Source organism: Meriones unguiculatus, chromosome 2 (genome assembly GCF_030254825.1).
Source record: "Meriones unguiculatus strain TT.TT164.6M chromosome 2, Bangor_MerUng_6.1, whole genome shotgun sequence".
Classification (NCBI taxonomy): domain Eukaryota; kingdom Metazoa; phylum Chordata; class Mammalia; order Rodentia; family Muridae; genus Meriones; species Meriones unguiculatus.
The window spans coordinates 128,004,959-128,019,308 of NC_083350.1; the positions used below are offsets into that span (position 1 = coordinate 128,004,959).

The 14,350-nt window shown below is 46.4% G+C and overlaps 1 protein-coding gene across 6 annotated transcripts in view; it reads left to right on the forward strand.

Annotated features, from left to right (window-relative positions):
- Nucleotides 1-3,508: 3,508 nt before the first annotated feature.
- Grip1 (glutamate receptor interacting protein 1) overlaps nucleotides 3,509-14,350 on the forward strand; it is a 642,849-nt gene continuing 632,007 nt past the window's right edge. For 3 of the 6 annotated variants that reach the window (XM_060378110.1, XM_060378115.1, XM_060378114.1), the window contains exon 1: nucleotides 3,509-4,024. In XM_060378110.1, the coding sequence (XP_060234093.1) occupies nucleotides 3,967-4,024 (58 nt within the window). In that variant the 5' untranslated portion in view covers nucleotides 3,509-3,966. The remainder of the gene's footprint in view (nucleotides 4,025-14,350) is intronic. The other 3 variants (XM_060378121.1, XM_060378123.1, XM_060378119.1) reach the window with 2 other exon arrangements.

Sequence of the window (14,350 nt, forward strand, 5' to 3'; positions counted from 1 at the left end):
ATTCTAGATACTGAAAGAATTTATGTTCAAAGCAGTTTGACAAATTTGAGATCTTGTCTAGAAGCAAAAGCCATATTCTTTTTTGAGATTATAATTTAATTACAGCATTTCTCTCTTCCCTCCTTCCAAATTCTCTTATATAACCCTCCTTCCCTCTTTTTCAAATTCATGGCTCTTTAAAAACTAAGTGCTATTGCCCATTCTTTAAAGGGAATTGATTTTCAAGTTTACTAACGAATACCTACCTAGTTGTTTGACATCTAGTTTTTTTTTTTCTTTAATAAGATAATGTTGTACTTTCCTTGAATAGACTGTTAGATACATTATTTTGACTATAAGGCTACTTCTGACACTGGGAATGGAACTGAATACATCAGACTCAAATTATATGTCAAGTGATATGAATAACATAAATACAAGGATTCAAGAGGAGACTTTTCCTACAAGAACTGTCAGGGGTAGCCCAAGTGAGGGCAAATACCATTACCATCCACCATCATTGATCTTAATTCTTTTGCCGATAGAGGTACAAAGAAGAAAGCTGTACTTGACCCTGACACAGCTGGGGTTTGGCTGTTGATGGCCAATATGTAAAGATGGTGCGAGATGTTTGATATCAGGTAACAAATATTTGAGGTAAATGGAGGCATCTTTATTTTAACCGTTTTATTTGCATTCCTTATGTCTTTACTTCCCTTTCAAACCTTATCCTCCCCAATACCTTCCATGCTCCAACACTAAGTCGGAGAGAAGGTAGGTTAGAAGGAAGAGGGCAGCGTATGTTTCTTTACTACTTCCTGCTATTGAGAGATGTAGTTCCTTGGCAAGTCCAATCTTCCTTTCAGGGTATCTCCAACTTCTCATCAAACTGCATCAACAGCAACCAGGAGAAGCAGACGCCTTCTTCTTCTTCTTCGGACACCCACCCACCCCTATCCCTCTCCTGCCTCTGGCATTTATTCCCTCTCCAGGGTCCTCAGAATTAAACTATCTGCAGCTGGTAAAGATCATGCCCCTCTCAGAGCCAGCACAAGTCAGAGAGTCTGCTGCTGTGGACAATCTAAAGCATCTCCATACTCCACATCTGGGATTAAAGCAAAACCATGTTTACATAACATAACTGAGTTTTCTTTTTTTTTCATCAATTACACTTTATTCATTCTGCATCCCCCTATAAGCCCCTCCCTCCTCCCCTCCCAATCCTACCCTCCCTCCTCCCTCTGCTTGCATGCCACTCCCCAAGTCCACTAATAGGGGAGGTTCTCCTCTCCTTTCTGATCTTAGTCTGTCAGTTCACATCAAAAGTGGCTGCATTGTCCTCTACTATGGCCTGGTAAGGCTGCTCCCCCCCAGAGGGAGGTGATCACCAAAACTTCCACTACAGATAAATAACCTGAGGTGAGGGAAGTCAGGATCCCAAGAGTTTTTTACTTGCAGCCGTATAACTCACAAGATAATATCTGACCCTAATACCTAAGATGTGCTAATTTAAACTACTACTAAAATTAAAAAAAAAAAATTCTTCTTGTATTCCTAGCTTTATTCAAGAGCCCAACACATAGTAGGATTTTTGTCATCGTTAAACAACAGGTGTGTGTTAGAACTTGGTCATTGTGAAGCTGTCACTTTGGCGGGGCGGTCACACCACTGATGGCAATAAAACCTCATGAGTAAGGGTCAATTCCTATTAGAAGTTTATGGGGTAGGTCCCTCAGAATTACACCTGTTAGGATAATCCCTCACATCTTAAGTATTACATAAAATGCTCCAGTGGTTATTGTGTCGTTGAAAGCTGGGTTTATGCCTATACTCATAGACAGTCTGGCTATAGCTGGACAACCTTTAATCTTTCTGGAAAAATCAATGTTACATTCCTAAGCTTGTTTCTTCAAACTTAGTGCAAGACCAAATTTACACCATTCTATTTTCTAGGTTTTATGGAGTCTGAAAGGAGCAAGCTCAGTTTTTTTTTTTTTTTTGTTTTGTTTTGTTTTGTTTTGTTTTTTGTTTTTGAGACAGGGTTTCCTTGGCTGTCCTGGAACTCATTCTGCAGACCAGGCTGGCCTTGAACGCAGAGATCCCCTTGCCTCTGCCTCCTGAATGCTGGAATTAAAGGTGTATGCCGCCACTGCCCGGCTCAGAGGAGATTTCTGAGAATAACCCCCTGGGATGTTGTGACTTTCTCTCTTCTTAGGCCTTCAGATCCCCTGTAGCTCTGGCCCTGAATCTCTTCCTTTCCTCAGGAGAGCCAGCCACTGGTTTTTGGCAGCTGGGCAGTTCCGCGATGACAGCCAACCACTCACGCCAGGGGCAACTGCAGGTGCAAGCATCCCTGCCTGATAAGACTGTTTATGAGGTGGCAGAAGAGACCTTATCTCTAGTGTTGTGTGATTATGCTATTTCTCTGGCAGTGCTGTTAGGCTTCCAACAGAGGAGAGAGGGAAGGCCAGCATGTCACCGTTCAGGGAGAGGAAGCGCAGTTCCTTCAGAGGCCAGAACAAACCGCAGGGGGCGAGCCCCCCAAACCGCACTCCGGGAGGTACAGCCTCTGGGACTCCAGATTCTTCAGGGCATGGGCATTTTCCAGCTAGAGGCCCAGGCTGGGGGAAATGGACGGCATCCCTGTGCGAGACAGATAGCTGTCAAATGTCCCTCTCCTAGCAGCACTGAGACCTCAAGGGAGAGCCCACACGCCTGGGCAGAACCTTCGAGGCTCCTTACAAAGCCGTCCCATCCTCCCCAGCCTTCCCCTTACTCATTTTCCACTGATTTTTTTTTTTTTTTTTTCTGTACGCCTATGACAAGCGGGAGAAACTAATCATAAAAACCTGATCATAAAATCCCTCCTATACTTGAAGAGAGCTATTAAATATTCACTCAGTTAAGGTCGGCTTGCATCCTCTTAAAACAAAAGGGGGCTCCCCCGCCTCGCCGTCCCCACCCCCGGGACCAGCGCTGACCATCCTGAAAGTTGCCACTGCCCTATGTTGAGGGCGAAGTTAGCGAATCCGGAGCTGCGAGTCTCCACTTGGGGGAGGGGGCGACGGGCAGGGCTGGGTGGTGGTGGTGGTGGCGGTGGGGGAGAGCGGCGAGAAGGAGGGACTAGAGGGAAGGACACTGGCCCCTGCTTCATCGAGGTCATCGCCCAAGCCGCCCGAGCGGCCGGTCAGGCTCGGGGCGGGAGGCTGGGGAGGGGCGGGCGCGGGCACCGCAGCAGCGGCGGGGTGCCAGGCTCCGTACCTGGCGGGCCGGGGCGCGCCTCGCAGGCCGGCGGCCGGGGCGCGGAGGGTGTGAGCGCGCGCGCCCCTCCGTGCTCGCCCAGCCTCGCGCGCGTCTCGGGGGGAAAAGGAGGCCCCGGCGACGGGCGCCCCGGGAGCCCGCAGCTCGGTCCCGCCCGCCTGGAGGAGCTTTGTGCGGCCGCGGCGGCTCCGAGTCCCACCTGCTGGCGGCGGAGGGACGAGGAAGGGGAAGAAAAGAGGCGAGAGGAGGAGGAGGAGGAGGAGGAGGAGGAGGAGGAGGAGGAGCGGAGCGAGGCGGCGCCAGCCCTGAGCTCCCGCCGGCGCCCACCTCCGGGGGCTCGGCGGTCCTGCACCGGCCTGCTCTGGTCCCCCGGCCTCGCGCGGCCACACCGCGCCACCGCGGCCGCAGACGCCCCCCGCCCCCCACCACCCCCGCCCCGGCTCTAGCCCGGCTACGGAGCGCGGCCGGGCCCGGCCACCACCGCCCCCGCCCCGAGAGCTCCGGCGACTTGGAGGCGAGCAGCGGGGAGCGGGGGGGCGCACGGCGTCGCCTCCATGTGTCGGGGAGTCGCCTCGGCGTCCCGGTCCCGCTGAGCCAGCCTCGGGCGTGCTGCGACCGGCCGGAGGGCGTGAGCCGGGAGGCGCGGCGAGCCCCGGAGCCGGCGATCAGCGAGCGAGCGAGCCAGCCAGCCAGCCAGCCCCGGAGCAAGCTCGGGGAGCAGACACCATGCCGGGCTGGAAGAAGAACATCCCCATCTGCCTGCAAGCGGAGGAGCAGGAGAGAGGTGAGCCTGGCGGCCGAGCCTGGGGGCCGGGGCCGGGCGCCCCCGGTGCCTCCCTGTCCCCCAGCTCCTCGAGACCTGTCCTCGCGCCGACAAGGGAGGGGCGCTGCGCCCTCCGGGGGCCGCGCTCCAGGCACGGTGGCACCTTGCGAATTCCGTGAGGGGACTGTGGGGGTCTTGCGGGGTGGGGTGGGGTGATGGAGCGGAGGGGGCAAGGGAGCAGTGCTGTGGCAAGCAACTTTTCGCCTGGGGAAAGATTTTTTTTTCTTTCTTTCTTTTTCCCGGCGAGGACCTGGAGTGAACTCCGACTTCTCCCGGGCCCGCTCGCACGTGGAGCTTGGGCTCCCGTCTGTGCGGTGGGCTCTTCGGGTGCTGGGGGTGGGGGAGGATCTTGCAGAGCTTTAAGTGACTTTTCAAACTTTCCTCCTCCTGCCGCGGCCGCCTTGGCGTTGTCCCCGCCTCTGGCTGGGCTACGGTGGTGCTGCCAAAGCTCAAAGTTGCTGGAAATTCATAAAGGAGGAAAAGAAGGGGGGGGGGGAGAGTGTGGGGGTGGGAAGGGGGCGCTGCCGTGGGGCTCTGGCTGAGGGTGGGGGGGGAAGGGAGGAGAGGACTGTCCTCAGGCTGACGGCTCCCGGGCTGGTTGTGAGTGCCTGGGAGATGAATTATGCTCCGGCGCAGTCCGGGCTTTTTAGTTCATACCGCAGGACTGCGGGCTTTTCATAATCACTGTCTATTTTCTTGGTGAGAGACGGCTCTCGGTGCCAGGTGGCTTTGCAGCCCTTTTGTGCTTCAGCCTGACGAGTGTGCTTGAGTGCTGTGGAGAGGAAAGTTGAAGGCCTTTCGCGCTCTAAAGGCTTGGTTGTGTTGTCTCTGGCGGTGTTTGGGTTGTGCAGTGGTTGGCCAGGAGTTCAGCTCTGTAACCTGGATATGATGTACTGAGCACACCAGAATTTCCTACAGGGCCCCATGGGGCTGTGGGGTGCGCAGCATCCAGAGGGATTTCTGGCTGTCAAGGTTCACCAGGGTTTGCTGTCTGCTGCTTCTACTCCAGCCCGCCCTGGCCTGGTCAAGGGAAATGCTTTAGAACTGAAGGGCTTTCGGGATGCAGGGTCTTCATGACTAACAGTGGATGCTGGAGGTTAAGCGGTGCCGCATGGGTGGGTGGTGAGGGAAACAGGAAGCCAATCTGGTGTACCATATATGTATATATATTTCCAAGAGAACTTGGTTCTGCAGCATGGGGAACTGGTACAGATTGCGACTGGCCATGCTAAAAGTTTCAGGCGTTTGAAATAATTCTTCCAGCGGAAGAACCAATGTACAGTTTCCAGTTTTTCTCTAGGTGGCACAGCGTGTCTTTGGTTGATAGCCCGTTTAATGACTCAGGGAATTTGTCCCCTTTCAAGCCACTTCCTTGTTAGGTTTGTGCATTCATCTCCAGTGCACTTATGGCACGTGACCGTGCATTTCCCCCCTCCAGTGGTACCCCTGCTTCAGAAATGCTTCTGCGTCTCTCTTCGCTTAACCATATCTTAAAACGTGCGAGTCCAGGTGCCAATAATTCATCACCAGGTAAAAGCACGGAAAGAAAGCCCTCTGTCAAGCCCAAGGCGTCTGTCCTATCAGCTAACCACCGCAACGCGCCTGATGTTAAGTGCATCAGTTTGATTAAAAAAAAAAAATCACAGCGTTGAGGCCAGGTTTTATCAGAATGCTGAAGTGGGTAGATTTTTTTTTTTTTTTTGGATTGTACCAAAATGTGCTTGAATATCTTTTAGAAATATATGGTAACTTTGAAAGATGATCACCTAATCTGCTTGGTTGAGATAAGACCGGAATTCCTCCAGCACATAAAATCTGAGTCAGAAAAATTGGACTGCCTTAGCTCCTCTGACAGGAGACAGAGAATGTGTTTGACTTAGTTGCTGTTTTTCTTTCTTCTTTTTTTAACGTTTCTTATTCCTTGCTTATAAGATTTTTTTAAACAAGTGTTTGCAGAAGCGTACACACACACACACACGTATTTAAGTAGTAATTTTTGAGGTCCTGCCTTATTGAGAATGTACAAATGCTTTTTAAATATTGCACACTGAACTAGAATTTGTGTTTCTGAATGTGTTGTGTGTTTGTAAGTGAATTGAGGTGCTCGCATGACTTTCAGTACATCTTTTGGGACATACTGCTTGAGCTTGGCTTATACCTTTTGCAAAATTTTACTGTAAAATATTGAGTAACTGATGTTTTCTGTTTGCACTTGAAGTAACATTTTGTAGAAATGTTCTGAGAGTCTTAAGTGATTCTGATATTTTTAAGTGATTCAAATAATATTGAATTAGGAACTTTTGAAATGTAAACAGAAGGATTAAACTGTCAGGCCAGCCAGAAAAATAATGAAAATGGAAGGCATACATTTTTAATATTGTTTTAGGAAACAGTCAACCAAACGGCTCGTTTTTAGTGTCTGAGTATCAAGTCCTAAGGTGAGCTATGCCTACTGCCCTTTTCACACTTTCTTCTTAGTTTACATTTATCTCTCTAAAATCCATCATGGAGACTGGTACAGCTTTTTCATGTGAATTTTACTTATTTAACTCTTTTTGTTGATTATAACCCAAATTAATACTTAAGTCTAGCTTTTTCAAGGTCCACATACGTGAGCAAGTGTTTATCTTAGCATTATTCTTTTAAAATGCTAGCTTTGGTTCACAGATGGATGGGAGGAGCTGGAGGAGATGGCTTAGTCAGCATCTTTGCAATGGTGCGGATCTGAGTTCTAATCCCCAAAGCCCACATGAAAAAATCCAGGCGCATGTGTGCATGCCAGCTATGCTAGTGCTGGGAAAGTGGAGACAGGTGGGTTACTGGATCTTGATAGGCAGCCAGTTCAGCCTAGTTGGAGAGGTCTGGGTTCCAAAAATAAGGCAGGGGAGCAATTGAGGGATGGTGATGCATCAATGCACACGAAAGATTGGGGGGGCATACTTTCTTGGTATTATCTCATACTCAAAAAAATGTTTTGGCTAATCTATGTAATTTCGTGTCATACCTACATGCCATTCATAAGTTAGGTTTGTCTCGAAGGCCTGTGTAGACACAGTATTGACTGAGCTGCTGCTTCTGCATGCAGGGTTGAGCGGAGAAACCGAAACATCTGGGTTGTTGCAGAAAAGTGCAGCTACTTCCAAGATGACATGTTCAGACTCACCCATGTGAGGTGGCACCCTATTAAAGTTCCGAGCACATGTCCCTGCCCTTCCTCCTCCTTAATCTTCCCATAAACCCAGTCCATTTAGAAGCCGCAGGTACACTTTGGGGTAACTGTTTTAGGAGAATTGGAAAGAGTATGATGTTTTTCTTTAATATCCCTTCCAATCAAGTTAAATTAAGCAGTTCACTGGTTGTTTTACACCTGCTTCTTAGCTGCCGTGGCAGGAATGTTGTTCCGAGAAGACTCTCAGCACTAAGGAATTTGCACCTCTGTAATTAACAGTGCCTTTCTGTTACCTTGTGGCTGTCCTTCTGACTTGTAGGGCTTTGGTTAGTGAATGTTTATTATAGTTTAACAATGTGTAGTGAGCATTCAAAATCAAGCATGCTGCTTAGGAAGACTGGCATCTTTCTACTGTAAACACACCCCTTCCTAGTTTATTTTGCGGAAATAAAACAACATTTGTTGGCATTCTTTTTTAAATGTGAAATTTAGGCTTAATAGAATATGTGGATATTATCCACTTCTAAAGATGCTCTAACTGCATTTTATTTTGCCATATATGCTCACCAGGAAGAAAGGCATTTTTTTTTTTAAATATTCCTTCACACCTTTGCTTTTTAAATTTTTCTTATACGTTTTGGAGGTCTGCACATGAACAACTTAGTTTTTTTTTTAACAGAAGTTTCTGTCTAGGGTTTCTGTGTGTATTTTGGCAAACAAGAGCTGTAGATGCTTTTACATGTCATTAGATTTGATAAAGCATTGATGAGAAGGGGGAGAGGGTTAAAAAGTTTGCCTCTACTATACCTTTGGTCTGTTTTATCTCTGCAGCACACAGAGACCTGGTAATGTCACATCATGCCCCGTGTAATGAGATGCTGCCTGACATTTGAATTTTGGCTGGGGACATTTGTGTGGAAGAAGAGAAGAGAGTGAAGAAGTCTAGAGTCTGCTGTGTGTTGGACACTGTTGGATGCTGCCTCTGTGTGGCTTGGTGCAATTATGGGGTTCCAGTTATACTTGTAATTGTAATATACTTGCTGGCAGATGAGGAACTTGTGGCTCAGAATCGACACATTGCTTCCAGTTGCAAGGTCAATACCATGGGTATAATTTCAAAACTAGATAATTAAAAAAGAAGTTAAGTTACAATTCCTTAGAGAAACTTGGTAGTATTTTATTAGCACAGTAACATCTTACACTATTTCTCTCAAACAATGCTGCTGGCAAATCTTTCATCATGAATTCATGAGGCGGCTTTTTTTTTTTTAAGTTATTTATATGGTAAAACACTTGTAAGGTTTATTTTGTGCTTCATGTATGCTGACATTAGAACATAGACTTAATAACTTCAGTAGTAAAGATGGCAACATGAATGCATTTATTTATTCATTCATGTTAGCTTTATTTATTTAGTGAGTGTGCGTTTGTTTGTGTGTGTGTATGTGAGATAACACAGCATGGGCATGTCCAGTGGAGGACAACTGGCTTGAGTCAGTTCTCTGCTGGCATGTGAGCATCAAGGGTCCAGCTCAGATGGTCAGGATGGTGACAGGTCTCATTACCTACAGAGATACCTCACAGGCTCCAATTTCATTTTTTTACAACTTAATTTCACTTCAGTTCATTTACTTACATCCCAAGGGTGACCCCCCTCCTCTCCTCCCAGTTCCCCTTTCCCCTCATTGCCCCTTCCCCGCTCCCTTTCCCCCAGAAAAGCACCACTCCCCCATCAACTCCGCAGCACATCAAGTCACATCAGGATGGAGCATATCCTCATCCCCCCAAGTACAGGCAAGAGAGACCGTGTTAGCAACAGTCTCCCCCTCTACCTACCAGCTGCCTGTCGGCCTAGGTCCAGACTATGCATGCTCCTTAGTTGATGTCTCAGCTTCTGTATCCCCAGTAGGTCTGGGTTAGTTTTCGATGTTGGTCTTCTTGTGAGGTTCCTGTCCCCTCCAGGTCCTTCTATCTTTCCCCCAACACTTCCACAGGACCCTTGGAGCTCTGCCCCAGGCTCCGCTGCAAGTCCCAGCATCTGTCTCATGATCCCCAATATAATTTTTGATAGAGTTTCTCCAGGTGGCCCAGGCTTCCTTCCTTAGCCCTTAAGTGTTAGGACTTACAGGTGTGTACCACCACTTGGCTCAGCCTGTTCCTCAGTAGAATTATGTGACAAGCTTAAAGTAACTCATTTAGGCGAATGGCTTTTTCCACCAAAGTTTTGACGCTGTTACCATTTTCCTTGTAGTTAAAGTATGTTAGCAACAGAGACAAGAATGAAGGAGAACAAGGTGTTGTTTCTCTCTTGTGAGCTGGTAAATGACTGCTTTGTAACGGCCTTTGTACCATTGCTTTTGTTGCCAAACATATTATGTAATTAAAACTATATATCTGAACTCAAAGCCTGGCTACTATTGGCCAAACAAAGGGACTTTCTTGGGCAATGCTTTCTTCTGCAGCGACCTCATTGGTTTTGTCTACACAGAAAAAGAAATATCAATTCATCCCAGTGAAGGAAATTGAGAACAGAATACCAGGGGATTTAACCTTTTTGTGATACGTGCTCTGCAATGGTGGACAGTCTAAGAATTATTTGTTCCCCATTGAGCTGTAAGCGCAGTTAGGAATACTCTCAGAGTAATTGAGAGTCCCGGTCTAGCTGCCATGGCTCTGAAAGGCAAGGCCTATTCCGGGCTTTAGTCTTACACACCTTTCGCTTTCTGAAATTCAGATGTGTCTTAAGTGTGAATATGAGAAACCTATTGATACAGGTTTCCTCCGTGAAGAGGTCCTGAGTGGTTTAGGTGTTGTCAGCTTTATGGGAAGGTTAATGCTGTCTAAATTTATCTAGCAATGAAAATGCAAACGATTCACTGTCCTACGGTCCTTCATTTCAATGGTGTTTAACTTACAGCCACCAGGTGAGGAATACAGAGAAGGCAAAAGTGGTATGCTGGCTAGAGTCCTAGACTTCAACACAGTGGTAGACAGCGAGTAATTTGAGGAGGAACGGCAGTGACTGCTAACTGTCCACTCTGACAGGTAACTGCTGTCTTTTGCAACAAGGAAACAACACTAACAAAGCAGAAGAGTTCTGAATACTACCTTTCTACATCAAGGTTCACATATGGCAACTTTCCTTACCTCTGAGATGTCTTAAAGTAGAAGACCTATAAACCTTGCACCTTAAGGGTATCTAGCCGATGAGACCATAGGACTTTCTGTTCTTTTACAAACGTCACAAACTGGCAGAGGGGATTAAGTTCAGTGGCTTGTGAAAAGCTACAATGAAGCAGAGCTTTCTGAGGTCAGGTTCATTGATGTAGTGTAGTCTGATTCTTTCACAAAGATGGAAACTCAGTGGAGAAAGAAACAAGCCTGAGGCCACCTTTCATTCCCTTGCAAAAAAGAATTGGGCTCTCCCATCCCAGGTGGGTATATGGGTGAGAAAACCTTTTTTTTTGGGGGGGGGGGGCGGAGAGGATGGTTAAGTACAGTTATGGAGCCCTGGGTATGACCTATCCACTGCAGCTACTTCTTTGCCCCCGCACAGACTAGCGTCAAAGAAGAGTAAGGGAGGGGGTGTTTGTAATGGGTCAGGGGAGGAAGATGTCCCAAGGACAGAAGCCAGGGGAGGTGACAAAGGAAGAGCAGGACAGCTTTACAGGAGGAACAGGCTTCTGGGAGATTGGAAGGAGGTGTAAGGAACAGTGTTTCTGAGCACCATTGAATAGGATATCCCAGGGACTGCCAGCAATTTCTCAAGAGACCGAAGTACAGACGGTGACAGTGTGTATGGGATATAGCGTAGGATTCACTTCCCCCACAGTGGAGGAGGGCAACATGAGACTGGGGGAGGCAAGATGAAGGACTTCCTGTTGGTAGGGTAAAGCTCAAACCATCCAGAAGGGGGTGTGTAGTTGTCCAAGGATGAGTGATTGGATTCTGTTTGTCTCTTAGAACGGTTACCTGGGTAACATGGAGGAAAGCTGTGACAGGAGAGGGACTTGCAAGAGTTAAGGGAGTGAGAAGGCTGCTGTCCTGATTTGGTGATCCCTCTCCTTCTCCCCCTCTGCCTCCACCTCTCCTTACCCCTATCCCTATAACCCTCTCATTCTCATTTTCTCTGAGACAAGGTCTCACTATGTAGCTCTAGCTTCCCTGCCTCTGTAGACAGACTGGCCTTGAACTCTGTCTCTTTAGAGGTCCTGAAGGCCCGCCAGAGTGACTGATTACCAGTCTGGGTAGAGTTTACTATGGATTAACATTTTTTAATCCTTTTAATTATATAAAATTCACATGCTGTCTGACCATGAATGAAAAATAACTACTGTCCTATATGTATATCTCTTTAAAATAATTGGAAATTTTTTTTAAGATTTATTTATTATTTATACAACATTTTGCCTGCACAGCAGACCTTACTATAGATTGTTGCGAGCCACCATGTGGTTGCTGGGAATTGAACTCAGGACCTTTGGAAGAACAGCGAGTGTTCTTAACCTCTGAGCCATCTCTCCAGCCCCCATAATTGGAAAATTTAAATGACCTAGTGCCACTGAAAGAAAATGATGATAGTATTTATCTTTACAAAAGTACCTTCCATCTTGGTAGAGTCAGATCGTTTTATTATTGTTGCATTCTGAAAATGCAACTGAATGTTCTGTGAAAACTTTTAATCTCCTTCTGACTCTGGACTCAGAGTCAGCTGACCTGGAGTGGATAATTTTCAGCATTTTACTTGCTTTTGGCTTGGGGAGATGGCCCCTTGTACCCTTTGGTTTTCTTTTTTTTTTCATCTGTAGAGTAAGGCTACTTCTTGGCATGCTTACAGCTGGGGTGATGTTCAGAGGTGAAAGCTGTTATTGTTACATGGCTGTATTACACGGTGGGAGACTGGCAAAGACTAAGGCTCTTGAAGGACGTTTGCCTATTATTGAACCATCTCAAGATGGAAGTTTTATTTTAGTTACTTTTGTCCTAGAAAATATAGCAAATTTGTTTTCATTAAAAAGCTTAACTCTTAATCTTTCAAAGTGAAGCCCAAATGAGCCGTGAGGTTTTCTGCATGAACTTTATAAGCTTTGTTCGGTGTCAGGGAAGAGTGTGTGTTTAACAAACTAATGCTAAGATACAGAGCTTATGGTGTTCAGCTCTCCTGCCCCATGGCATCCTTGGCTGCAGGGAATGAAGTCCAGCTCAAATTTAAAGAGGACTCTGCTTCCTACTATTGGTTTTTTCAGTTCTCTCTAGTCAGGCCCCTGACCTCAATCCAGTATCCAAAATACCATCACCATCAAACCGAAATCAATGTTCATAACTTTTTTAAGTAAAGAAAAATTTCCACTGCTGCTTCCTTCATTTTTATGATGTTACTTAAGTACATGGTAACATAAAACTAGGCCCAGACTCCTGGTGCTTATGGCCCCGTGATCCCAAAGTCAAGCAGATAAAACACAAATGCTGCCCTCCAAAACCCGCCCTATTGAAAGGAGCAGCATTCAGTACATGTCTTTTTTTATTTAACTTTTATTAATTACACTTTATTAATTTTGTATTCCCCCATAAGCCCCTCCCTCCCCTCCCCTCCCAGTCCTACCCTCCCCCGCCCCTTCTGCATGCATGCCCCTCCCCAAGTCCACTGATAGGGGAGGTCCTCCTCTCCTTCTTTCTGATCTTAGTCTATCAGTTCTCATCAGAAGTGGCTACATTGTCAGGGTTCTAGGTTATCTCCATGAATAGTCCTTGGTTGGAGTATGAGTCTCTGGGAAGTTCCCTGTATTCAAATTTTCTTGTTCTGTTGCTCTCCTTGTGGAGTTCCTGTCCTCTCCAGCTCTTACTATTTCCCACTTCTTACATAAAATTCCATTCACTCTGCCCGACAGTTGGCCATCAGGCTCAGCATCTGCTTTGACAGTCTGCACGGCAGAGGCTTTCAGAGGCCCTCTGTGGCAGGTTCCTAGGTTGTTTCCTGTTTTCTTCTTCTTCTGATGTCCATCCTCTTTGCCTTTCAGGATGGAGATTGAATATTTTAGTTAGGGTCCTCTCTTTTGCTTAGATTCTTTAGATGTACAGATTTTAGTGGGTTTATTCTGTGTTGTATGTTTATATGAGTGAGTATATACCGTGTGTGTATTTTTGCTTCTGGGACAACTCACTCAGGATGATCCTTTCCAGGTCCCACCATTTACCTGCAAATTTCATGATTTCCTTATTTTTCATTGCTGAGTAATACTCCATTGTATAGATGTACCACAGTTTCTGCATCCATTCTTCAGTTGAGGGGCATCTGGGCTGTTTCTAGCTTCTGGCTATTACAAATAAAGCTGCTACAAACATGGTTGAGCAAATGTCCTTTTTGTGTACTTGAGCCTCTTTTGGATATATACCTAGGAGTGGTGTGGCTGGATCTTGAGGAAGCGCTATTCCTAGTTGTCTGAGAAAGCGCCAGATTGCTTTCCAGAGTGGTTGAACAAGTTTACATTCCCACCAGCAGTGGAGGAGGGTTCCCCTTTCTCCACAACCTCTCCAGCATGTGTTGTCACTTGAGTTTTTGATCTTGGCCATTCTGATGGAGTACATGCCTTTTGATATGTGACTGAAACTAAAGTTCCCTTTGCAATGCAAATATGGTCTTGGCTATTGCAGAATGTAGCTACTTTTTATTTTCTCTATCAGAACTTATGATACTACCTGATTTTTCTGGTCATAAACAAATCACTTACATGGAACGTCCTCTGTGGTGATGCTAAATATAAAACCCAATTTTAGCATCGAAATTGGTGTCACATTTAGGCTGTACACGACAGTCGTCCCCTTTTGATCTACATTTGTCCTTTTTAAACTGTGGTGAAGGACTATTTTTAGTCAGTCACAGGTTGAACTGTAGTTACACAGCATCATGCATTTTGTGAAAATCAGCTTCCAGGGCCTGCCTGCCCTTGTCTCTACCCCATTTGTTGAGATGAGTCCACCAATCATAGATTAGCCTGTGATCAAATCAAACGGCAGCAGGAATTACTGTCCCAATCCTGCTTTTCACTTATGTATGTATCCACGAGCAGATAGTGTGTACTCTGCCCCATAGACCACATTGGTAATGGTACTATGTTAGA